Consider the following 26,731-nt stretch of genomic DNA (forward strand, 5'->3'; position numbering starts at 1 on the left):
CCACCTCATGCGAAGAGTTGACTCATTGGAAAAGACCCTGATGCTGGGAGGGATTGGGGGCAGGAGGAGAAGGGGACGACAGAGAATGAGATGGCTGGATGCCATCACCGACTCGATGGGCATGAGTTTGAGTAAACTCCAGGAGTTGGTGACGGACAGGGAGGCCTGGCGTGCTGCAATTCATGGGGTCGCAGAGTCTGACACGACTGAGCGACTGAACGGAACGTCTCCACCCCCACCCCCCACCACCAAGTCGAACCTCTTAGCTTGTGAATACTGGCAGAATGGAAGGATTTCGCAGCTGTGATTTTTGAGTGTAAATAATGATGTCGTGCCTGGAAGTCAGTTCCAGGCCCACTTCCAAGTCCACGTCCTTATTTTGGCAAACTGTTTATCTGTGACCTCATTATTTTTCCTTAATCTATGAAACAGACGCATTAAGGTCGATTCACTTCATATACATCTGTTATCAGAAGGGGATTTAAAATTCCTTAGGAGAATGGACCAAGCATGGGCTTTAGATAGTGCAACATGTTAACATCACCCCATTAAATATTGCTGTTATAGTCCAAAACAGACAACCCCAAACTTCTCTTGCTAAGTAAAATTCCAGTTTCTTCCCACCCTTTCTTCCGGCTCCTTACTTTCCCTTCGGCTGAAATTAGGAGCAGGAAGGGAGGAGAAAGGAGCCAGGGATTGGACCAGGGGAGAGAAGCCCATCGGACCGGTTAATCGTGTCTGTGATTTTCTCCTTTGCTTCCACCCAGGGACTAAGCGCTTCCAGCAGAAATGACGGTCCCTTTCTGGAACGGTCAAGGCCAGGGTCACACTGACAAATTTTACAGAGTCGTCTGAGGTGCAGTCTGGGTACCTGCCCCGAGATCCCTCTTGGTGTCGCGGTCACGGACCCCCACCGGTTCCCCCAGCGGGTACGCGGTCTGAGCGCGGCAGCGTCCTCGGACGGAGCGCGGCGTGCGCCCGGCGGCCGTGGCGTCCCCAACCAGCCGGAAGGAGCGGCGGCGGCGCCCACGTCCTGCCGCCTGTCCATCACGAAACTACCCACGCTGCCGCCGCTTTCGATTGGTCGCAGACGCGGGCCAGGCCCCTTCTAGCCCCGCCTCCCGTGGATGGACAGGCCGAGAGGGCGGTGCGGCGGCGGGTGGGTCCGCCCCGCTGTCAGTTACGGGGGAAGACCTGGCAGGCGGGCGGCGCTCGCTGGCTACCTCGTCGTTCTGTCGTGCGCGCTCCCTCTCGCAGCTTGCGGGGAAGTCTGGGCCGCCGGAGCGGCCGCCGCCACCGCCTCGCCCCGATCTCCTCGCAGCCCTCTCGCGGCTCAGTCCCTCCCGCCCGCGCACCCCCGAGTAGTGAGAGGCCCCCGCGGAAGGTTCGGAGAGTCTCCGCGGCGGCGCCGGTGGTGTTTAAACCATGTTAAGGAGGATTCTGCAGAGGGTAAGAGAGACAGCCCGTCTTTCCAGGAGCACGTGAGCGGAGAGCCGGAGCCCGGGGACGCGGAAGCCGCCCCCTCCTGAGCGCGGGCTCCTTCCTTCTTTAGGCCCCGCAGCCCGGGCGGCGATTAGGCCTCGGTCGTCTGCTCCGGGGGCGGGCCGCGGGGGCAGGGAGGGCGGGCGGGCGGGGCGGCGGCTGGGCAGCAGGCCGGGGCCGGGCGTCTGGTCCCCCGCGGCTCCGCACGCCCAGGCCCCGGCCCGGCTCTCGCGCGGGCTGTCAGTGCGCGCGGGAGGGTGTGGTGCCGGCACGTTTCTTCCAGAACCTGGAGTGGCTGTGAAAATGGAGAGTTAGTGCCTGCGGGTCCGGCCCATCATCCGCGCGCCAGGCCGGAGAACGCTTGGTAGGAGCCCGGGGGAGGCGGGCTCGCCTCTTCCCCCAGCGCCCCGCCCAGCGTGCCCCCCAACTTTCCACGACGCGCACCTGCCACACGCGGCTTCGTTATCTCAGCTGGGCGACCCCGCAGGGTGATGTGGTGAAGCCTGGCCTAGCATCGGCCCAGTGGCGGTACCGACACCTAACTGGCAAAGTCAGCTGCGAAGGAAGATATTACTCACAGTTGGCAACTTTTTTTTCTCCTCCAGTTAAAAATGCGTTTTCCTCTCCCAGCCTAGTACCTTTTTCGAGTTATTCAAGAATAAATCAGTTGTAAGCTTTACCTAACGGAATGCCCCTTTACTTTCTGCCAATTCTATGTCCTTTTCAGATCTGGAAAAGCCTTAAGATATAAAGATTGAGTATTGGAAAGCTGGAGGTGTTTTGTTTAGGAATCAGTTCCTAGAATAAGAATTAAAATGTTGTCTATAAGAGTTACTGTTAACTCAAGTGTTTGTTTTGTTTAGCTTTTTGAAAAACTTTTTGAGACTAACGGGGGTGCAACAAAAAGGTAAATGGTTGAAAATTTGGTGCCGAACCCATTAGTTGGTTCCTGAGGGAGTAGAATAACTAATTCAAGCACAAAAGGACTTTATTGAACTTGTAGTATGCAGTCCAGGAAGGTGCTAAAGAGAGTTGAGTCATCCCCTGTATAGAAAGGGAGTGTCCTTGCGCCTGCAGAGCTTTGTGAAATGTTCAAGTCTCCTGAAACTTGGCCATATATCAGGGGGAGAAATAGTTAATTTCTGTATCTGCCACCTTGTATTGACATTTGATAGTTTTTTGCAATGTTTTGTCAGTTTTTTGAAACCTTGGTAAGTGCTGTTTTTGTCAGTAGCAAGGGCATGCGCTTTACTCTGGCCATCAGTTCAGCATTAAAGACATCTGTGCATGATTTACTCTCACTGATTAGAGAGTTTTCTTTTTTCACACCTGAAGGAACTCATTTCCTCATGCCTCAGATTTTTTTCTGTCGTAATTCCACAGCTGAAGATTATCAGTAGTTTGCCTGTGGTTTGCTTTGAAGTTTATAAATGAAACAAAGTGTTTACTGACTTAAGAATAGCGTCTAGTAGTTATAGGTTAGTTTTCAGAAATGCAGCAGCTTTCAGGTTCTCTTGGTTTAGTGTTCTTAAGCATTACATTTGTATAAAGGTCATTTTGAGTGTTGGTGCATACACATCAATGGTTACAGAAGTTTCAGGTGAAACTACAAGATTGGAATTTATCTCTGGTTATTGCTGAGATGTTACAAGTCATTTGGCAACATGGCATTATTGACATTTGTGAGCAGATAATTCTTTGTTGTAGTGGGCTGTGGTTTGCATTACAGGATGTTTAGCAGCATCCCTGGCTTCTATCCACTAGATGCCATAGCACCCCCATGCCCCCCAAACCCTTACCCACTCTTGTGACAACCAGAACTATCTGAAGACTTTACCAAATGTCACCTAGGGGCAGAATTGCCCTGGCTGAAAATCACTGTCTTAAATTTATATATTCTTTTATAGGAAAGTTTGAGTTGTATCTCATAGCTTACTACGTTTTTTTCCCTTCAATATCCTTGAGTGGCAATAGATGCAAAGTATCTGCTAGGGGCCTAGGAACCTGTTAAATAAGATATGGGTCCTCCTTTTAGAATTCATGACTGGTTGGGGGAATGGCCATTTAAAAGTAATGGAAATGCTTTGTAATGGAAGAATGAATAGTGCCTGGGGGCCACTTCCTTGGAGGGTATTAGGGTGATCAGGCAAAGCTTCTGGGAGGAGGGTATATTTGCAACTCAAAAGATGGGAGGGCAGGTTGGGCTGAGGGAGCTGTGGCTGCCTAGACCAGAAGTCATAAAATGGGCATGTAATATTAAGGGGAGCTTGAACAATTAAATTTAGGTGGGCAAATGATGTGCAGGGATTGGAAGGAGGTGAGGCTGTAGCAGGCAGACGTAGAGTCCCGTGGGTGGAATTTGGCTCTAATCTTATAGATGGGTCAGTGTTAATGCTCAGCAGTTAGTAGGAGCATTTGGATAAATCGTTAAAGAAACCTTGTAATTTGTATTACTAGTTTAAACTCCACAGGTGGTATTTTTTTTTTTTTTAATATTTATTTATTTACTTATTTGGCTGCACCAGGTCTTAGTTGCAGCATGTGGGATCTAGTTCCCTGACCAGGGATTGAACTTGGGGCCCCTGAATTGGGAGCCTGGAGTCTTAGCCACTGGACCACCAGGGAAGTCCCCCTAAACTCCACAGGTGGTATTTACTGACAAGTATAACTTGAATCTTTATGTACCATGGCAACCATTTTATTTTCTCCCACCTTGATAATCTTATTTCTCAGAAGAGGTCATGAGAGATAAGATTAAAACTAAGGTGACTCAGAGGAGAAAGGGACGACAGAGGATGAGATGGTTGGATGGCATCACTGATTGAATGGACATGAGTTTGAATAAGTTCTGGAGTTAGTGATGGACAGGGAAGCCTGGCCTGCTGCAGTCCATGGGGTTGAAAAGTGTTGGACACGACTGAGCAACTAAACTGACTGAAGTGGCTTATTTAATTTGTTTGAAATAGTGTTCATGCTTTGAAATTAAATTGCATACTTTTTTAACTCTTTTACATGACCTTTTCATTTTAACTCTTGTAATTTTCCTCTGAATAGTGTACTTTAAATAGCATTTTTGAAAAAAGAAACAGTGTACATATAGTCAGTTGTAACTCAGAATCTTTGAACATCACCAATAAGGTAGCAGGGTACTTTATAGAAAATTTAATTTGTTTTTTTTTTCTTCCATTAGCTACTAAAAGGTGTTTCTTTGAGGCTTGTAAAAGTCTGAAAAAAAAAATTGAGGTAGCTCTAATATGTTTGTATTGATTGTTTTGCTTAATAGGCTTTGAAGAGAAATGTGGATTTAAAGAGCTTCATGGCTGGAAAGACATCAGCATTTAGTACTTCATGCAGTTTATATAAACTTGGTTGCCATTTCTTTCTTAGGGGTTTTACTCTGATTTAACTGAGATCTTTGAGTGTATTAGATTTGCTTTTATTGCTAATACTGCTAAAGAAAAAATGGATTTAATTCTAGAATTGTGGAAACAGAAGGCTTCTTTCATGGTTAATGAGTCTCTCTGATTTTAAAAATGAGGAAGTAGAAAGGGAGAGATTAAGTGTTTTATCTAAAGCAACACAGTAGGTGTCAGAACTGAGACTAAAGCCAAATTGTCTCAATCCACAGCCCCCGCCTCCCCCCGCCCCCCCACCTTTCATCTGCTCCTCAACTGATATGGTTAGCACTGTGCCAGTCATTGTGGAAAATATGGGGAAAATATGAGATCTAAATTCTCTCTCGGGGAACTTACATGATTAAGTGCCAAAATGAACTATATAGAAAATGAAGGCTGTAGTAGTACAGAGGAGAACTGATCAGAACGAACCTGTGTGAGTGGAGAGTCTCCTTGGAGGGGTGGGGTTTTGAAGAAGATGCTTAGCAGAGGAAGAGAGTTCCTTTCATTCTAGGAAGGAGTTTACAGTATAAACAGACTCAGAGACTGATTTCATTCTTCTGCTAGTCCTGCATTCTTTGCATATTGCCTTTCAATAAACAAATGTTTAATATTAAATAACACTGGATATGTGCTAGATACTGGAGGTACAGCAGTGAATAAAACTGAATCTTACCCTTAAGTAGCTTAAAACCAAGTGACATAGAGATAGAGGTCTGCTTACAGCAGAAAGAAATTGAGAGAGAAACTTACAAAGATTGTGTGACACCTCATCATGGAGATTCTTGACCATCCAGCTCAGCCCTGTCCAATGCAAATATGAGTCACATATGTGATTTAAAGCTTCTAGTAGCCACATTTAAAAAAAAGTGAAGAGGGACTTCCCTGGTGCTCCAGTGGTTAAGAATCCACCTTGCAGTGCAGGGTATGTAGGTTTGAACCCTGTTCGGGGAACTAAGATCCCACAGGCCGAGTAGTAACTAAGCCTGTGTGCTATAACTGCTGAGCCAGAGAGCCACCACTAAGACTCAACGCTGCCCAGTAAATAAAGATAATCACTGTCAAGGAGAGATTTTTTAAAGTGAAGAGGTGAAATTAATTTTTAAAATAGATTTCTTCTGACCCAATATATAGTCAATATAATGATCCAATATGTCTAAAATATTTCAACATATAGTCAACATAAAAATTACTGAGATACTTTAAAAATAACTGATGAGATTTTTTTTATACTAAGTTTTTGAAATCTAGTTTGTATCTTGCACTAACAGCACGTCTAGTTTTGGGCAGGCCTTATTTTAACTGTTAACAGCCTTATATAGTTGGTGGCTACTGTATTGTATTCTAGTTGAATAGATATATACTTTTAAACTTTTATTTGGAACTAATTTTAAGCTTACAAAAAGTTATAAGAATAAAATAATACAAGAAACAGCTGTGTACTCTTTATCTAAATTTGCTTATTGTTCACATTTTATCCTGTTTGCCTTACTATTTGCATGCTTCTCTCTCTGTATATGTCTAATTATTTTTTTTTTTTCCTTGAATCACTTGAGGACCAGTTACGGCTTTTCACCTCTGAAAGCTTCAATGAAGAACAGGGATGTTCTTTAACATCACTATAGTATAGTTTCCAACTTCATAAATTTACATTGATTCCATTTACTGTTCATAATTCCATTTTTTTTCAGTTGACCTGATAATGTCCTTTGTAGTATTTCCCCCTTACTAGTGTAGGGTCCAGTTACATTTATTTATTTTTTAAAAAATAATTTGTTTATTTTTGGTAGTGCAAGGTCTTTTTTGCTGTACAAGGGCTTTCTCTAGTTGTGGGTGGAGTGGCTTCTCTTGTTGTAGACCATGGGCCCTAGGCCCATGAGTAGTTGTGAAACAAAACATGTGGTGTCTTCTTGGACCAGAGATTGAACCCTTGTCCCCTGCATTGGCAGTCGGATTCCTATCCACTGTACTACCAGGGAAGTCACAGTTAGGTTTAGATATTATATGTAGTTGTTAGCTTCTATTAATCTGAAACATTACCATAGCATTTCTTTGTAATTTATGACATTTTTGAAGAATACAGATCCCCTCTTGCTTCCCCCCATCACCCCTGCTAGAGTGTACCTTATGTCATGTTGCCATTGTGAGTAGCATCAGGTGGCCAAAGTATTGGAGCTTCAGTCTCAGCATCACTCCTTCCAGAGAATATTCAGGACTGATTTGCTTTAGGATGGACTGGGTGGATCTCCTTAAAGTCCAAGGAGATCTTCTCCAACACCACAGTTCAAAAGCATCAATTCTTTGGTGTTCAGCTCTCTTTATAGCCCAACTCTCATATCCATATGTAACTACTGGAAAACCCGTAGCTTTGACTAGATGGACCTTTGTTGGCAAAGTAAATTCTCTGCTTTTTAATATGCTGTCTAGATTGGTCATAACTTTTCTTCCGGGCAGCAAGAGTCTTTTAATTTCATGGCTGTAGTCACCATCTGCAGTGATTTTTGGAGCCCACCAAAACCGTCTGTCACTATTTCCACTGTTTTCCCATCTATTTGCCGTAAAGTGATGGGGCCAGATGCCACAATCTTTAATTTCTGAATGTTGAGTTTTAAGCCAACTTTTCCACTCACCTCCTTTACTTTCATCAAGAGGCTCTTTAGTTCTTCGCTTTCTGCCACGAGGGTGGTGTCATCTGCATATCTGAGGTTCTTGATATTTCTCCCAGCAGTCTTGATTCCAGCTTGTGCTTCATCCAGCCCAGCGTTTCTCATGATGTACTTGGCATATAAATTAAACAAGCAGGGTGACAATATACAGCCTTGATGTACTCCTTTACTGATTTGGAACCAGTCTGTTGTTCCATGTCCAGTTCTAGCTGTTGCTTCCTGACCTGCATACAGATTTCTCAAGAGGCAGGTCAGGTGGTCTGGTATTCCCATCTCTTTCAGTATTTTCCAGTTTGTTGTGATCCACACAGTCAAAGGCTTTGGCATGGTCAATAAAGCAGAAGTAGATGTTTTTCTGGAACTCTTGCTTTTTCTATGATCTGATAGATGTTGGCAATTTGATCTCTGGTTCCTCTGCCTTTCTAAATCCAGCTTGAACATCTGGAAGTTCACAGTTCATGTACTGTTGAAACCTGACTTGGAAAATTTTGAGCATTACTTTGCTAGCGTGTGAGATGAGTGCAATTGTGTGCTAGTTTGAGCATTCTTTGGCATTGCCTTTCTTTGAGATTGAAATGAAAACTGACCTTTTCCAGTCCTGTGGCCATTGCTGAGTCTTCCACATTTGCTGGCATATTGAGTGTAGCACTTTCACAGCATCATCTTTTAGGATTTGAAATAGCTCAACTGGAATTCCATCACCTCCACTAGCTTTGTTCATAGTGATGCTTCCTAAAGCCCACTTGACTTCACATTCCAGGATGTCTGGCTCTAGGTGAGTGATCATACCATCGTGGTTGTCTAGGTCATGATATTTTTTGTACAGTTCTCCTGTGTATTATTCTTGCCACCTCTTCTTAATGTCTTCTGCTTCTGTTAGGTCCATACCATTTCTGTCCTTTATTGTGCTCATCTTTGCATGAAATGTTCCCTTGGTATTTCTAATTTTCTTGACGAGATCTCTAGTCTTTCCCATTCTATTGTTTTCCTCTATTTCTTTGCCCTGATCACTGAGGAAGGCTTTCTTGTGTCTCCTTGCTATTTTTGGAACTCTGCATTCAAATGGGTATTTCTTTCCTTTCCTCCTTTGCTTTTCTCTTCTCTTCTTTTCACAGCTATTTGTAAGGCCTCCTCAGACAGCCATTTTGCTTTTTTGCATTTCTTTTTCTTGGGGATGGTCTTGATCTCTGTCTCTTTTATGGTATGAACTTCCATCCATAGTTCTTCAGGCACTCTGTCTATCAGATGTAGTCCCTTAAATCTATTTCTCACTTCTGCTGTATAAGCGATTTGATTTAGGTCATACCTGAATAGTCTAGTGGTTTTCCCTACTTTTCTTCAGTTTAAGTCTGAATTTGGCTATAAGGTGATGATCACCAGGTGATCAGTAGGTATTTAGCATGTGGAACAGAATTTAATTACTGCCCTTCCCTGGATCTGAGTGCTGATAATTTATCAGCCTAAGACACATTCCAGGAATTCAGGATGATGGAGTGGGTTGCTTACTGAAAACAAGACCAAGGTCTCAGGGCTGTACACTACTGCCTAGGAATTTCTACTCAAAAGGAGGGTCAGAGTGTTCTTCTTGGAGTTGCTGTTTAAGCACTTTTAATTAAAAATAATCAATATATCAAAGTGACATATTTTAGGGTTACATATTTTGGTTTCCTTCAGGCACATAGTAGGAGTTAATGTTTGCTGAATGAGTATCTAAAAGAATGTTTTAAGAAGAAATTAATTTGTCAGTGTTGCATGTGATGCATATTATAGAACCATAGGAGAGTATAGACAGAGATCAGAGGAGATTGGTTTTAAAGTCAAAGCAATTATGATTTGCCTTATGATGATGGCAATGTGAGCAGAACAAAGAGATGAATAGGAAAGATCTGAACATATCTCCTCATACATCTTTGTGTCTACTATGTGATGTGGATGCACTTATGAGTAAAATAGACGTGAACCCCTGTGGAGCTGAGTAACCAGGGCGAACTGTGGAACTGTTCAGACAGTCCTAGTTATGTGGTCACATCCTTGGGTGAGTGATCCGAAGGAAAAGCAGAGAGCCCCTGGAGCAAACACCAGGAGGGCTCTGATCTAACTAAGGTGTTCTGGAAGTCCTCCCAGATTAGTTACGCATTTAAGTTTGATCAAGTTATTACTCATTTACTGCAGCGAATTTTGAGAAGTGGAATTTTCTCTCACTGTGTAGATTTATTTTTAGTGTGTTAAGAATAAAAAAGAGATTAAGATATGAAAGAACCAGGGCTAGAACTGTTTTCTTACATGGGTGGTCTTTGCTGGAGCTGAAGAGATAGTATAATTGGTTAAGAATCTGAACTCTGTAGCCAAACTGCCTGGAGTGGCATCTGCACTCCATTTACTAGCTGGGTAGCTTTGGGCAAGTTTCTTGAGTTCTCTGTGTCTCATTAAAATGGTCATGATAATAGTACCCTTCTAATAGAGCTGTGAGGATTAAGTGAATTAATACATGTGACACTCTTACTACAGTATCTGGCTCAGAGTAAGTTCTCTATAAATGTTAGCTGCTGTTAATGTTGTTGTTTTATTATTACCTACTCCAGATTTATTGGAGAAGGAAATGGCAACCCACTCCAGTATTCTTGCCTGGAAAATCCCAGGGACAGAGGAACCTGGCAGGCTACAGTCCATGGGGTCGCAAAGAGTCGGACATGACTGAGCGACTTCACTTCACTTCACTCCAGGTTTATTCAAGGAATGCTTTTCTTATCACTCGCTTGTTATTTATTTTTTTATACTGTGTGTGTGTGTGTGTGTGTGTGTGTGTGTGTGGTCATTTGTCACAGTGTTGAACATCTATTCTGTACTAATTACTGGATGGGCTTAGGATATTAAAATTCTTGCAGAGTTTTAATGGAGTGAGACAGATACTTAAATTTAACTAATTACAAAGCAATGTCATGTGTCAATAGATATCCAGAGGAAGAATGTGATCACAAAAGAAAAAGTAATTCTATGGTGTAAGGGGGAGGGCAAGAATACACAGAAAAACTATACAAGAAAGATCTTCATGACCCAGACAACCACGATGGTGTGATCACTCACCTAGAGCCAGACATCCTGGAATGCGAAGTCAGGTGGGCTTTAGGAAGCATCACTATGAACAAAGCTCGAGGAGGTGATGGAATTCCAGTTGAGCTATTTCAAATCCTAAAAGATGGTGCTGTGAAAGTGCTACACTCAATATGCCAGCAAATGTGGAAAACTCAGCAATGGCCACAGGACTGGAAAAGGTCAGTTTTCATTCCAGTCTCAAAGAAAGGCAATGTCAAAGAATGCTCAAACTAGCACACAATTGCACTCATCTCACACACTAGTGAAGTAATGCTCAGAATCTTCCAAGTCAGGCTTCAACAGTATGTGAAGCGTGAACCTCCAGATGTTCAAGCTGGATTTAGAAAAGGCAGAGGAACCAGTGATCAAATTGCCAACATCCGTCAGATCATAGAAAAAGCAAGAGTTCCAGAAAAACATCTACTTCTGCTTTATTGGCTATGCCAAAGACTTTGTCAACAAATTGTGGAAAATTCTGAAAGAGATGGGAATACCAGACCACCTGACCTGTCTCTTGAGAAATCTGTATGCAGGTCAGGAAGCAACAGTTAGAACTGGACATGGAACAACAGACTGGTTCCAAATCAGTAAAGGAGTACATCAAGGCTGTATATTGTCACCCTGCTTATTTAATTTATATGCCAAGTACATCATGAGAAACGCTGGGCTGGATGAAGCACAAGCTGGAATCAAGGTTGCTGGGCGAAACATCAATAACCTCAGATATGCAGATGACATCACCCGAGTGAACTGAAGTGTACTGAAGTGGGAGGGAAGGAGATAAGGAGTGGAGATGTGCAAGGCCTTGCAGAAACCTGAGTGCCTCTGGCAAGGATGAGCAAGGGACAGAAGGCATTTTTAGAGTCTGGGACCAGGCAGATGCAAAAACCTGAAGCAGCCTAGGACAGCTTAGGGAAATTATGAACAATTCTACATGTCAGTGGAGATAGTTATAAGAAATGAGACAGAAGATTTTGGATTTTATAGACAATATTTAATAGACAATATAGAGCCACAGAAAGTTCTTAATCAAATTTGTAATAAGGAAGACTCTTCAAAAATACTTTTCCCAGGTAGTCTTTATAAAAAGTAAATCAGGTGAATGAATCAGTCTTCTAAAATTTGTTGGTGACTACTCAGTGCCCATAGGAGGTGTCTGGACTCTCTATGTTGGCTTGCAAGGCCCACATTGCTCTGGTTCCTTGGGGAACAAAGATTCCATTTCACACTCATCTCCATCTACCTCTCTGTATATTCATTGACCACAGCCTCTATTTGGTGGGTTTCCCACAACTTTCTCTCTTCTCCCATCCCTTCACATCTCTCTATAAGCTCCTTATTCTGCTCCAATTTTCCCACTGTTGCTTGTCCATATTGCTCAGTTTAGGTGATATTTAGAGTTAGTATCACCTAAGAAAAAAAGTTGCTTGCTTTTTTTTTCTTCTCCCAAAGCAGCCCATTCTAACTAAGAGAATGGGTTTTTGGAATTAGACCAAGATTTCAAGCTCTCTGGTACCCACTGCTTTATCTGTAAATTGAGCCAAATATGTACTTTACAGTATTGTAGAAGGATTAAATGAAAGTTCATGAAGCACTCACCACAGAACCAGCATTCAGTAAACACTTAGTATATTATATAGTAGTTTGGGCTTCCCAGGTGGCTCAGTGGTAAAGAATCTACCTGCCAAGCAGGAGACGTGGATTCTATCCCTGGATTGGGAAGATCCCTGGAGAAGGAAATGGCAACCCACTCCAGTATTCTTGCCTGGGAAATCCCATGGACAGAGGAGCCTGGTGGGCTACAGTCTATGGGGTCAAAAAGAGTTGGACGTGACTTAGCAACTAAGCCAACCAACAATCCATATAGTAGCTTAGAATACTAAAACGCTTAGTATATAGATCTCTGCAAAACTTACTACATTGTTTTTGTGGTACTGGACTTCACTGCTAGACTGAGTTCCCTTAGGGTGGGGATTTTGGTTTTTTTTTTTTCCTTAGTGTGTAAGACTCTGATGCTGGGAAAGATTGAAGGCAGGAGGAGAAGGGGATGATAGAGGATGAGATGGTTGAATGGCATCTTTGACTTGATGGATATGAGTTTGAACAAGCTCCGGAAGTTGGTGATGGACAGGGAAACCTGGCATGCTGCAGTCCATGGGGTTGCAAAGAGTTGGACACGATTGAGCAACTGAACTGAACTGAAAACCTCTGTTAATATTTGATACTTGGTGTATTGAGTTGAACAAGACATTGTTTGGTTTTTTCCTGTAGCATCTTACGTTGAAACCTCAACAAACCTTTTGGCCAACCCAATATTTTTAATGATGTATGCTGACTTGGTAGCTGTGTAGAGAGGATGTCGCCATAAAGGGAGAGGCTGGCTAGAAGGTAGTAACTTTTTAATTCCTAAAATTGTTGCACATTGGAATCATTTGGAATCCTTTAAAAAAAAAAAAAGAAGAAAGAAAGATAGCCATGTCCCTCCATTGAATCAGAATTTCTGCATCCCAGGGATTGTCAAAAGCTTGAATCAGACGATGGCTTTGGGAATAGAGAAAGGATAGATTTTCAGGAAAGTTAAGAGAATTAATAGGACTTACTGACTTGGAAAAGGAAATGGCAACTCACTCCAGTATTCTTGCCTGGAGAATCCCATGGATGGAGGAGCTTGGTGGGCTACAGTCCATGGGGTCGCAAAGAGTCGGATACGACTGAGTGACTTCACTTTCACTGACTTGTGAGTAGTCTGGGTGGAATGGACTAAGATGAAGAAGAGAGGAGGAGGAAGAACAGCTTTGGGGAGAAGATGAGTGTGAACTAGAGGTAGGTACTCAATAGGTCCAGCACTTAGGAGACAAGTGGAGGCAAATATTAGAGACGTGAAGTCAGATAAGGATTGAAGAGTGTCCACTGATTGGAATGGTAAAGAACTCTGGAGCCAGACTGAAGCTGAATGGGTGGGTCATACCTAGTTCAGTTTCAGGAGGGTCATAGGGAGAAATGACTGGCTGGGAAGGAAAGGCACAGGAACAGGAGCCCAGACTCACTTTTCCCTGTTGTATGGAGGAGAGGAAACGGTAGCCAATTATATTTTAAATTCGTGAATGTAATCTGTCATCCTTGGACAGTATTCTAATAAGTGCTTTTTATTTTCAAGGATTATAAACTTCCTCACATCGGTCTAAATTGAAAGGATTTATTGTAAGCTTTCAAAGTGATCTAAGAACAAGAATTGCTGTACAGTTGGGTCTCTAGACAGTGGGACCTAGAATGGTGTCAGGAGGAGAGGCTTCTCTCTATCTCACACAATCTCATGGACCAGTGGCATTTGGTCTCTGCATCTCTGTGTCCATCTCCCTTGCTGTTGCTTGCTTAATATGCTCAAGACCTCAAAGGCCATTTGGCCACATGATTGTACTTGCTTTTCACCTTACCTTTGCATAGCCAACTGGCCAGATGTCTCAACTTCCATACCTCAAGAGAAGAATCTAAGATGTCCTCCTTATCTATTCTTATTGGGTCATGTGTAAGAGTCTCTGGGTGGCCAATAATAGAGATGTTTCCTCTGGGTCAGATGTTCACTGCTGGTTTAGTCAACTGAGGTTGGGAGTGGAGTGAGGTCATTTGATTCTTAAGATTCTTCCTTGTAGGAATTGTGATACCATGAAACACATCTTTTACAGATCATTCTAGACATAAGCTTTACTCTGCCTCAGAAACAGTGATTATAGTCCTGGTTAGGTTCATTTGGTGCTAGCTGATTTTCTTGACTCTCTAGTTTTTCTCTAAGAGCTTCTGCACTCTCAGGAAGCAGTGGTGTTTTGGCTGGATTATGCTCTTATTCACCTCCTGGCTGCACTGTATGTCTGTCTAGTGTCAGTTTGTGTGGCTAATTAGTCATTTTTCTCCATAGTCTGCAATTTAAAGGCCTCCGCTTGAAGTCCAGCAGTAGTTCATTCTGCACAGTGGGGTTTGATTGTTTGCTTTGTCACTGAGCCGTTTTTATTGCTTGCTAGCTGGCTTGTGGATGACTGCTCTTGGGTCCAGGTGATCACATTTGGTCCCTTGGCAGTAGACATGGGATCATGTAACCTGATTGTCTTGGACTATGTTCTCAATGTGAGCTATGGTATCGAGGATAGGGTATTTTACATTAGGAGAGATCCCTGGCCATTGCATGCACTATGATTGATATATTTAATACAATAACATGAATAACCTAGTTGCATAGACATTTGTTTAAGTATTGCATGGCTCATACCAGTAGATGAAATTTAAAAACACGTTTCCCCCCTCATTTTAATTTTTAATATTAGACTGTGGTTAAGTTTTACATATGTATGCTAATATAAATTTTTTCTAGAGTCTCAGTGATACTTTATTAGCTGAATAATATTTGGATAATGTTTTAAGAATTTCTGTCTTTGTGTAATGCCATGCCAAAATGCACTGTTGTGGGGGTCAATTAAGAGGTAAATCATATTTAGTCAGATCTCTGATAAGGAAGTATGTATTTATTTTGTTCTGTAAGGCATTAATGTTTCTGATATAATCTTACTATATGTTTTCAACTTCTAAATATTTAAAGCAATGATTTAGTTTTACAATATTTAGAAATAATAAAAGAACATATTTTCTGGTTACAAATATAAATCATGTCCATCATGGAAATCTGAGTTCAGAAAAGGAAAATTGAGAAGAAGCCTAGGGCTTGTAGCATAGTGGACTGTTTAACAGCATTTTGAAGTCTGGTGAAATCCCCTCTCTGTGCAATATTACATTTGTAATTTTTTTTTTTAAAAACATTTATTTTTAATTGGAGGTTAATTGCTTTACAATGCTGTGTTGATTTCTGCTATGGATCTACATGAATCAGTCATAGGTATACATATGTCCCCTCCCTTTTGAACCTTCCTCCCACCTCTTCCCACCCTCTAGACTGTCACAGAGCCCCAGGTTGAGCTCCTTGCATCATATGGCAAATCCCCACTGGCTATCTGTTTTACATATGTTTTACATATGGTAATTATATGTTTCAGTGCTGCCCTCTGTTGCGCCCTGTCCTTTCCCGGCTGTGTCTTCAAGTTAGTTCTCTACATCTGTGTCTCTCTTGCTGCCCTGCAAATGGGTTTCATCAGTACTATTTTTGTAGATTCCATATATGTGCGTTAATATACAGTATTTGTTTTTCTCTTTCTGACTTACTTCACTCTGTTTAACAGGCTCTAGTTTCATCAACCTTACTAGAACTGACTCAGATGTGTTTCTTTTTATGGCTGAGTCATTCCATTGTGTATATGTACCACAACTTCTTTATCCAGTCATGTTGATGGACATCTAGGTTGCTTTCATGTTCTGGCTATTGTAAATAGTGTTGCAATGAACATTGGGGTACATGTGTAGAATTGTGGTTTTCTCAGGGCGTATGCCCAGGGATGAGATTGCTGAGTCATATGGTAGTTTTATTCCTAGTTGTTTAAGAAATCTTCATTCTTTTCTCCATAGTGACTATCAGTTTACATTCCCACCAACTGGGCAAGAGGGTTCCCTTTTCTACATATCCTCTTCAGTGTTTATTGTTTGTAGATTTTTTGATGATGGCCATTCTGACTGGTGTGAGGTGATACCTCATTGTAGTTTTGATTTGCATTTCTCTTTTTTTTAATAGGCGTTGTTTATGAGTTGTATGTCTTTATCTGTATCTCTTTGGTGAAATGTTTATTTAGGTCTTCTGCCCATTTTTTGATTGGGTGGTTTGTTTTTCTGACATTGAGTGGCATGAATTGCTGGTATATTTTGGAGATTAATCCTTTGTCAGTTGCTTCATTTATAACTATTTTCTCCCATTCTGAGGGTTGTCTTTTCATCTTGATTATGGTTTCCTTTGCTATGCAAAGGACTTCCCTAGTGGCTCAGATGGTAAGGTGTCTGCCTACAATGCGGGAGACCCGGGTTCAATCCGTGGGTCAGGAAGATCTCCTGGAGAAGGAAATGGCAACCCACTCCAGTATTCTTGCCTGGAAAATCCCATGGATGAAGGAGCCTGGGAGGCTACTGTCCATGGGGTCGCAAAGAGTCAGACACGACTGAGCGACTTCACTTCACTTGCTGTGCAAAAGCTTTTAAGTTTAATTAGGTCCCATTTGTTTATTTTTGTTTTTATTTCCATTACTGTAGGAGGCTGGTCACAGAGGATCTTACTGTGATTTATGTCAAAGAGTATTCTGCCTGTATTTTCCTCTGAGAGTTTTATAGTTTCTGGTCTTATTTTTAGGTCTTAAATTTTTGGTTTTAAATTTAACCCCAGAGGCAAAGGCTTGATCTCTGGCCGTGGAACCAAGATCCCACAGGTTGTCTGTTATGGCAATTTGCTGGTGCTCAGTTGTGTCCAGCTCTGTGACACCCTCTTCATTCTTACTGGAATGGCAGTAATAGGGATTAAAACAAACAAAAAACCAAGAAATAAAAAATGTACCCCAGACAAATGGTAAATGCAAAATCAGACAAATAGAAACAAAAACAAAGGAACATACCTCCCCCACCCCCCACAGACATACACACCAACAAAACCAAAACAATCCAAAGAAGACAAAATGTAAGAGTGACCTGGTGAGCAAATGACACCAGAAATATCAACCAATTGAAAACAAAGCCAACTAAAACACAGAACAGAAAACAAGACCCAAACAGAGTGCTAACTGTGGAATAAAGCAAAGAAAACAAACTAGCAAACATAGTGAAAAAAATTAAAGAATAGAAAGCAAAAAGTTAAATAGAAGTCTATAAAAAAAAGGTTTATATAATTAAAGAACAACAAGAAAGAAAGAAAGGAAAAAAAAAAAAAAAACGGAAAACCCTGCAGACCCGCAGAAAGCCAGTATAGAAGTATATAAAGGAAATAAAACTGTGATTAAGAATAAAGTTCTTAAATGTCTAGAGACGATAATAAAAACAACCAGAGCAGCAAAGAGGAACAAATCCAGAAAAAGCTACAGAACAAATTAAAATATAAGAATAATAGTAAATGTTTTTTCAGGTCTCAGTGGTCAGTGTCCTTCCCCGCCACACCACCCCCCTCCCGCCGACAGCGTACCTCTCCACCTAGCTAGCGGGCCCTCCACTACCAGGGCGGGGCTGGTCCCTAGACCTCCTCTGGGGACAGCTCAGACTAATCTGGCCCTGCTTCTGCGTGTTCTTGCCTTGTGTCCACAGCTGCCAGATAGTAGGGTGTTTTCTTTCTACTGAGTTCCCCCTCCCCCCCACCCCACTCCCTTCCCCCAGTGTGTAGCCCTTTATACCTATCTCAGATACAAATAAGATAGATTTATTGCAGTGGACACTTTGGTGTGCAACATAGATCCCCCTTCAGGATAGAGGCACATTGTTTTAATTGCTTGGAATCATGGCTTCCTCATCCAAGTTTCTGTCCCCTTCCTGGAAGCAGCCTACATTTCATCCCTGGTTGATGTAGGGATGCAAAGAATCATCCTCTTGTCTTCGTTAGGGTCATTCCAATTCTACTACGAAGGGTCATTCCAGCTTTAGGACCCCCGGTAGGATCACTGAGACTGCTGTTAGCAACTGTGTCCCTGACCAGTACTGTTCAGCCTCTCCCTTGGTCCAGTCCTGCCTCTGTGCCCGCACAGTGCTCTTGAGGGCACATTCCAATAAACCTGCCTGCAGATTTCCGTCTCAAACTGTTTCCTTGGGAACCTGAATTACAAGTCGTCTGCTATTTGGATAGTCTTTCTCAGGGATTTTTGCATTATAAGAGATGATACTATTCAGGATGGATTTTAATTTTATGAATTTTGTGTTCTTCTTTGAAACTGACATTCTACATATCTTTTAAAACAAGAATTCATAGCCAAGTAGATTAGAATTTTTATTAGATTCTGGAATTTTACATAGAAGTTCTTCAACACATTCTGGAATTTTTGAGATGGCCAATAGATTCTTTAGGAGATTTTATTATTTCTCTTTCCTAGTTCTCTCAGGTGTTCTTTAGTCTTAAAAAATGAGGAGTGGTGCCAGATGGACGGTAGGATGGTGGTGGGAGTGTGGGTTGTGGTTGTCCCCCAGCACCCAGGAGCCCTGAGACAAGTGGGAGGGCTGTGCTGAGCCCTCACGCCTAGGGGGTGGGCCCTGGGGGAGCCGCTGCAGGTGCAGATGCTGGTGGCGGTAGCAGATATTCAGATGAGAGCTTTGAAGACCAAAGTGGAGAAGGGTTCCAATGTGAACAGCAGTTGAGCATGGGTCAGTTGGTCCTGAGAGGCAGCAAGTGCCTAAAATTAAAAAAAAAAAAAGTTCTCTTTTTAGAACTAGACTATGAATTCTTATTTTGATACATTTTTTTGTGTCTGTCCATATTTATTGAATCAGGCAAGTCTAAACTTGCTTAAAATGTGTAGATCAGTTTTAATTATATGTTAGATATTTAAAAACTGTTCTATATTAAAGTCTTTCATTTCACTTAGTATCAAGTTAATTGTTTGATGTTTGTAAACCCAATTTAGTTACAAGTAACTTAATTTGTAATTAGTTTTGATATTCTCTCTCTCTTATTGACTTGGCTACTTTTTTCCTGGCTTGACTGCTTTCATGTAACTATTGATAATTAGTAACTAAATTTTAGAGTTTTGAAAGTATCTACAAGAAAGCTAAGTATATATAAAGATTGGAAATATATTTGACTTTGTTTCTATGGGCATGCTTTTAAGTTAGCCAGTTTAGGGCCCATGTGAATCATGGAATGAGAATTTTGGAGCTAGAAGGACCCATGATCTTGTCCTATACCTATAGTTTTGTCATTGAAGAAGTTGAGATTAGAGAAGTTAACTGTCTTGATGGATATAAGAGAGATGGCCAGGAAATATTTGCGATAGTAAGGATATTGAATTAGGACTTGGAAACCTGAGTTTTAATTGTAACTCTGTCATTAGATAGGGTGGTGACTTCAGGTAAGCCAGCTCCAGTTGCTTTCTAGAACTTTGTTTCCTCATCTACAGAGTGTTGCAGTTGGATTGTGATTTCTGAGATGTTTTCCAGCTTCTAAATCTTGATTCTAGGTCTTTTTTTTTAGGAGCAGTGCTCTTAGTAATAATGTAAGTATCTACTTTTCATACTGTTCATGGGGTTCTCAAGGTAAGAATACTGAAATGGTTTGCCATTCCCTTCTCCAGTGGACCACATTTTGTCAGAACTCTCCACCATGACCCATCTGTCTTGGGTGACCCTACGTGGCATGGCTTGTAGTTTCATTGAGTTAGACAAGGCTGTGGTCCGTGTGATCAGTTTGATGGTGACTGTAGCCATGAAATTAAAAGATGTTTGCTCCTTAGAAGAAAAGCCATGACCAACCTAGACAGCATATTAAAAAGCAGAGACATTATTTTGCTGACAAAGGTCTGTCTAGTCAAAGCTGTGGTTTTTCCAGTAGTCATGTATGGATGTGAGAGTTGGACCATAAAGAAAGCTGAGCACTAAAGAATTGATGCTTTTGAACTGTGGTATTGGGGAAGACTCTTGAGAGTCCCTTGGACAGCAAGGAGTTCAAACCAGTCAATCCTAAAGGAAATCAGTCCTGAATATTCATTGGGAGGACTGATGCTGAAGCTGAAACTCCAATACTTTGGCCACCTGACGCAAAGAACTGACTCACTGGAAAAGGCCCTGATGCTGGGAAAGATTAAAGGCAGGAGAAAGGGACGACAGAGGATGAGATGGTTGGATGGCATCACTGACTCCTTGGACATGAGTTTGAGCAATCTCCGGGAGTTGGTGATGGACAGGGAAACCTGACGTGCTGCAGTCATAGGGTCGCAAGGAGTCAGAGAAGATTGAGCAACTGAACTGAACTGAAGTATCTGCTGTTAATAGTAGATCTAACAAATGCCAGGTGCTGATTTAAACATTTTACATGTGCTATTTCATTTAATCCTGACAACAGTTCCACAAGGCTGACATTATTAGTTCTATTTTGCAAATGGGAATTTGGGACTTACAGAGCTTGAGTACTTTTACAAAGCTTCTAAGTAGGTAAACTGGAAGTTGCATGTAGGTCTGTGTGACTCTAACTACTATATTCTGAACCAGTATTCCCAGATTTAGATGCACTTTTGTTTTTGGAACACTTGACATGCTATGCTGAAAGCAAGAGCCAATTGTATTTAGATAGGGCTTCCCTGGTGGCTCAGATGGTAAAGAATATGCCTGCAATGTAGGAGACGCGGAATGGATCCCTGGATCGGGAAGATCCCCTGGAGAAGGGAATGGCCACCCATTCTAGTATTCTTGCCTGGAGAATCCCATGGACAGAGGAGCCTGGCGGGTTACATCTGTGGGGTCACAAAGAGTTAGACATGACTGAACAACTAACACTTTCTCCTTTCATGCTTCTCATCCTGTTTTCTGGCATACTGTATTTATTTATTTATTTTTGAGTTCTATATCACTAGGTTAGACAGGGGGTCTTAGGATGCAGAAGTATATTGTGTGCTAGCACTTGAGAAATTTGGAGTGGGCTGGAATCTGATGCAACAAGGGAGATATAGCCTCTTAGAGACCACTTATAAAGACAAATTGAATAGGGATTGCACTCAATTTGGCATTAATAACTGAATAACATGGGTGACTATTTGCATGCTTATTAAAGTTGTTAATGACTCTAGGTTAGGTGGAACTGCTCACATTTAAAAGAATAGGACTTGTTTTCAGCTGAAAGCTGATATAAATGAATTAGGGTTAAATGTTATTTGTAAAGAAGCTTATTGTTGTACATGGATTTATGATGGATAGAAAAACATCAGTGGAGTCATATAGTGGGTTAAGGTCATATTGGAAAAGTCTGAGTAAGCCTTCTACATCAGGATTTGGTACAGATCAGGATCTATTCAATTTTAAGAAGAAGGTATAGAAATGAGAAGGAACTCAGAGGACGAAAAGTAAAGTAATTACAAAGATGAGTTGTAAGACAAGTTTAAAGGCATTAGAATTATAATGTAGATTAGAACAAAGAGTAATAGTGATCATTTCAAGGCTGAAGTTTGAGAGCAAGCATGAAAGGACTTGAGACAAATTTTATGTGAAGCTTGAGGCTGACAGGAGTTAAGGATTAGCGGCATAGAAGCTATAAAGTGAGAAGTAGAAGGTCCTTCCCAGTAATTATTCCTAATAGCTTCTTGTATATTTTTCCACAAAGTTTTAATGCAGATATATGTTAACGTTATGCGGTATGATCATACTCTTCTAAGAGTTTGACTTTTTTTTTTCCAGTTAATATAGTTTGGAGAGCTTTCAGTATCAGCACTTTCAGTACTGCCTCTTTTATTATTTGTAATAACTACATTATATTTTATTATATGGCTTACTCAAGTTTAGTCATTTCTCTGTTGAAGGACATTTAGTTTGTTTCCAGTTTTGCTGTACATACCACTGCAGTAAACATGCTTGTATACAAGATCATCTAATGAAATTGTCAGCTCGGTAATTTCCTAGCAGTGAATCAAAGAGTATATACAGTTTTGGATTTAGTTATACTTCCCCAGTGGCTGAGTGGTTAAAAAAAAATTCCACCTGCAATGTAGCAGACACAGGTTTGATCCCTGGGTTGGAAAGATCCCCTGGAGAAGTAAATGCAACTCACTCCAACCCACTCTGCCTGGGAAATCCCATGGACAGAGGATGGGCTCTCAAGAGAGTTGGACATGACTTAATGACTAAACAGCGACACTCCCACAAGCAGTATTTGAGAGTGGTGGTTTTCCAACACTCCACAAAAGAGTATTGTCAAAGAGAAAAAAAAAAATCTTTATTCAGATACCCTGAAAACTAGAGTGGCCATTTAGTTCTTCTAGTCTCTTGTCTAACTTCAGTTCAGTCGCTCAGTCATGTCTGACTCTTCGCGACCCCGTGGACCACAGCACGCCAGGTCTCCCTGTTCATCACCAACTCCCAGAGCTTACTCACACTCATCTCCATTGAGTCGTGATGCCATCCAACCATCTCATCCTCTGTTGTCCCCTTCTCCTTCTGCCTTCAATCTTTCCCAGCATCAGGGTCTTTTCAAATGAGTCAGCTTTTCATATCAGGTGGCTAAAGTATTGGAGTTTCAGCTTCAACACCAGTTGTCCCAATGAACACTCAGAACTGATCTCCTTTAGGATGGACTGGTTGGATATCCTTGCAGTCCAAGGGACTCTCAAGAGTCTTGTTTAACTTAGAAAGTTCAAAAAAGAATCTATGGAAAAGAGAATAATGTAAATCTTGGAGGAGTTAATTCTTCTTAATGTAATATGAGAAGTATTATGTAGTAAACTCAGGTGGATGCCTATATTGTGTCCTCACTAGGAAATTTGATAAATACCTGTCTTATAGGGCTCCCATCCTCAAAAAGATTCCTTTTCTTTTGTGGAGAAGATACATTATATCTGTTGTAACTAATTGTATCTGTCGTAATGTTGTTTAATTGTGAAGTGTGTCTGATTCTTTTCCACCTCATAACTGTAACCCACCAGGCTCCTCTGTCCATGGGATTTTCCAGGCAAGAATACTGGAGTGGGTTGCTATGCCCTTTTCCAAATTCTATCTGTTGCTGCATAGTAAACCATCTCCAAACTTTGGCTTAAAACCAACAGATTTTATTTGCTCTATATACTGTAGATCCACAGTTGGGGCTAGGTTAAGCTGAATGATTCTTCTGCTGGTCTCTCTCAGAGTTACTGGTACAGTTTTGATTGGGATGATACTCTAACACAGTCTGTGTCAGATTGCCAGTAGTGTTCATTGGGTCACATGTGTCCAGGGTTAGCCTGGGCTTGCATGGTGATAAAGGAGTTTCCAGCAATGAGTGAGCAAATCCCACTATGCACTCGACTTGTGCCTCATTTGCTATACTACCGTGAGGCAAGGCAGGTCTCACGGCCAGAGCCCACAGGGAGAGGATTAAGCATGAGAATTACAAGGGCATTAAAGCATAGGTGTGAGTTACTGACGGTCATTAACTGTAATAGTCCACCACCACTTTCTTCTTCCTTATATTATGAGTGTTACAGAAGTATGAATAAGAAATATAATAGGACAGAAAGATTTCTTATTTAAGGAGAAGTTATACAATAACAAGTTGGAAAGACTGATTTCATCAATAGTTGCAAACTTGATTTTCTAGATTTTTATTTCTTTTGCATATATTAGCTGATATTTTTCTGTAAAGAACGTTTCAGTTTAAACCCGGACTATCTGGTTGCCGTGAATTTCAGTGTATACTAGATGGTCAGGTTACATGCTTAATTCTTTTTCTTTAATTATGAATTTTCAGAATAAGAGTTGCTACTCCATTAGTGATCAATGAGGCTTGCTTTTTTGTCTTTTTTGTTTGAACTCATGAATACTAATCCTCATGAACTCAAGAATTTATATATATTTAGTGGGTTTCACTTAATTGAAACCATTGTGATTTTTTTCATGTGCACCTTGCCCTAGCTTTGCCTAGTGGAAGTGCATTTAAGTTGGCTTTTGTCATTTTGACAGGACCCTGTTAAGTATTTGATAACTTACTTACTTTATGGCACAACATGTCCCAGATTCATGTAGTAAAATTTCTCCTCCAGGCTGGACTCATTAGGGTACTCATTGCTTCTGTGTTGTCATTGCTTTTAAGCATTGAAGATAAGAACTAGGATATACATGCATACACAGAGATATTTAAAAAGCAAGAAAAGAGAAAATAAGCAAAACAACATGAGGGCAAATATTATAAAATATTTTCTCTTCTTTGAGTTTATATTTTTAAATTTTATCCTGAATATCTTGGCTGTTAGCCTTAACATAATTATTTTTCCTAAAATATATATATATATATAATTTTAATAATACTAGCATTGCTATTAATAAACTTACTGAATCAATTTTGCTAAATTTTTTTTAGCAGTTCTTTTTGTCGTTATACTATAGCTCACTAAGGCTATATAGTCAAAACACTGTTCTTAAAACACTTGAAATAGTTCTCTGTGTGACTATACCATTAACTTGAGATTCAGTTTTAAAATTTAAAAATTATGGTAACAAAATTTAGCATTTTTATCATTTGAAAGTGTACAATTTAGTGGCATTAAGTACATTCATATTGTTGGGCAACCATTACACCTATCTATTTCCAGAATGTTTTTATCATTCCCAAACTGAAACTCTCCACCATTATTCCCCCTACCCCTAGCCTCTGGTAATCCTTATTTTACTTTCTGTCTCTATGAATTTGATTACTCTAGGTACTCATATTTGTAGAGGTGTACATATTGCTCCTTTTGTGTCTGGCTTATTCCATTTAGCCTAATGCTTCCTGTATTCATGTTGTAGCATGTATAGAATGTCATCCCTTTGAAAGACTAGATAATATTCTGTTGTATTTATATACCACGTTTTGTTTATGCAAACATCCATTGGTGGACTTTTTCACTTTTTTTTTTTCTTTGTTTACACATTTTAGTTGTGAATAATGCTTCTCTAAACATTGGTTTATAAATATCAATTTGAGTTCAATTGGGCCTAGCCAAGGTTTTAAATAAATGAGGATTATTATTAACTAAGCTAAAGAATATAGGAGGAAAAGAAAACTTTTTTCCTGGGAGGTAAGTGGTTTGATTTTGGATATGATTCATTTGAGGTCCTTTGGGAAATCAGTTAGAAAGCAACTGGAAATGTGGTGAAGAGATCAGTTCAGTTCAGTCGCTCAGTCGTGTCCGACTCTTTGCGACCCCATGAATTGCAGCACACCAGGCCTCCCTGTCCATCACAAACTCCCGGAGTTTACTCAAACTCATGCCCATCGAGTCGGTGATGCCATCCAGCCATCTCATCCTCTGTCGTCCCCTTCTCCTCCTGCCCCCAATCCCTCCCAGCATCAGGGTCTTTTCCAGTGAGTCAACTCTTCACATGAGGTGGCCAAAGTACTGGAGCTTCAGCTTCAACATCAGTCCTTCCAATGAACACCCAGGACTGATCTCCTTTAGGATGGACTGGTTGGATCTCCTTGCAGTCCAAGGGACTCTCAAGAGTCTTCTCCAACACCACAGTTCAAAAGCATCAATTTTTCGGCACTCAGCTTTCTTCACAGTCCAGTTCTCACATCCATACATGACCACTGGAAAAACCATAGCCTTGACGAGACAGACCTTTGTTGGCAAAGGAATGTCTCTGCTTTTTAATATACTATCTAGGTTGATCATAACTTTCCTTCCAGGGAGTAAGCGTCTTTTATTTTCATGGCTGCAGTCACCATCTGCAGTGATTTTGGAGCCCAGAAAAATAAAGTCTGACACTGTTTCCACTGTCTCCTCATCTATTTTCCATGAGGTGATGGGACCAGATGCCATGATCTTAGTTTTTTGAATGTTGAGCTTTAAGCCAACTTTTTCACTCTCCTCTTTCACTTTCATCAAGAGGCTTTTTAGCTCCTCTTCACTTTCTGCCATAAGGGTGGTGTCATCTGCATATCTGAGGTTACTGATATTTCTCCCAGCAATCTTGATTCCAGCTTGTGCTTCTTCCAGCCCAGCGTTTCTCATGAGGTACTCTGCATATAAGTTAAATAAGCAGGGTGACGATATACAGCCTTGACGTACTGCTTTTCGTATTTGGAACCAGTCTGTTGTTCCATGTTCAGTTCTAACTGTTGCTTCCTGACCTGCATAGAGGTTTCTCAAGAGGTAGGTCAGGTGGTCTGGTATTCCCATCTCTTTCAGAATTTTCCACAGTTTATTGTGGTCCACACAGTCGAAGGCTTTGGCATAGTCAATAAAGCAGAAATAGATGTTTTTCTGGAACTCTCTTGCTTTTTCTATGATCTGACGGATGTTGGCAATTTGATCTCTGGTTCCTCTGCCTTTTCTAAAACCAGCTTGAACATCTGGAAGTTAAGAGTTCACGTATTAAAAAAAAAAAAAAGAGTTCACGTATTGCTGAAGCCTGGCTTGGAGAATTTTAGGCATTACTTTGCTAGCGGGTAAGATGAGTGCAATTGTGTGGTAGTTTGAGCATTCTGTGGCATTGCCGTTCTTTGGGATTGGAATGAAAACTGACCTTTTCCAGTCCTGTGGCCAC

At 41.1% G+C, this 26,731-nt stretch overlaps 1 protein-coding gene across 2 annotated transcripts in view; it reads left to right on the plus strand.

Moving 5' to 3' along the window:
• Positions 1 to 1,201: 1,201 nt before the first annotated feature.
• Positions 1,202 to 26,731, plus strand: part of EEA1 (early endosome antigen 1) — a 122,910-nt gene continuing 97,380 nt past the window's right edge. The window contains exon 1 of one of the 2 annotated variants that reach the window (XM_043446262.1): positions 1,202 to 1,449. In XM_043446262.1, the coding sequence (XP_043302197.1) occupies positions 1,426 to 1,449 (24 nt within the window). In that variant the 5' untranslated portion in view covers positions 1,202 to 1,425. The remainder of the gene's footprint in view (positions 1,450 to 26,731) is intronic. The other variant, XM_043446263.1, reaches the window with a different exon arrangement.

The sequence above is a fragment of the Cervus canadensis genome, chromosome 25 (assembly GCF_019320065.1).
Source record: "Cervus canadensis isolate Bull #8, Minnesota chromosome 25, ASM1932006v1, whole genome shotgun sequence".
NCBI classification, from domain to species: Eukaryota; Metazoa; Chordata; class Mammalia; order Artiodactyla; family Cervidae; genus Cervus; species Cervus canadensis.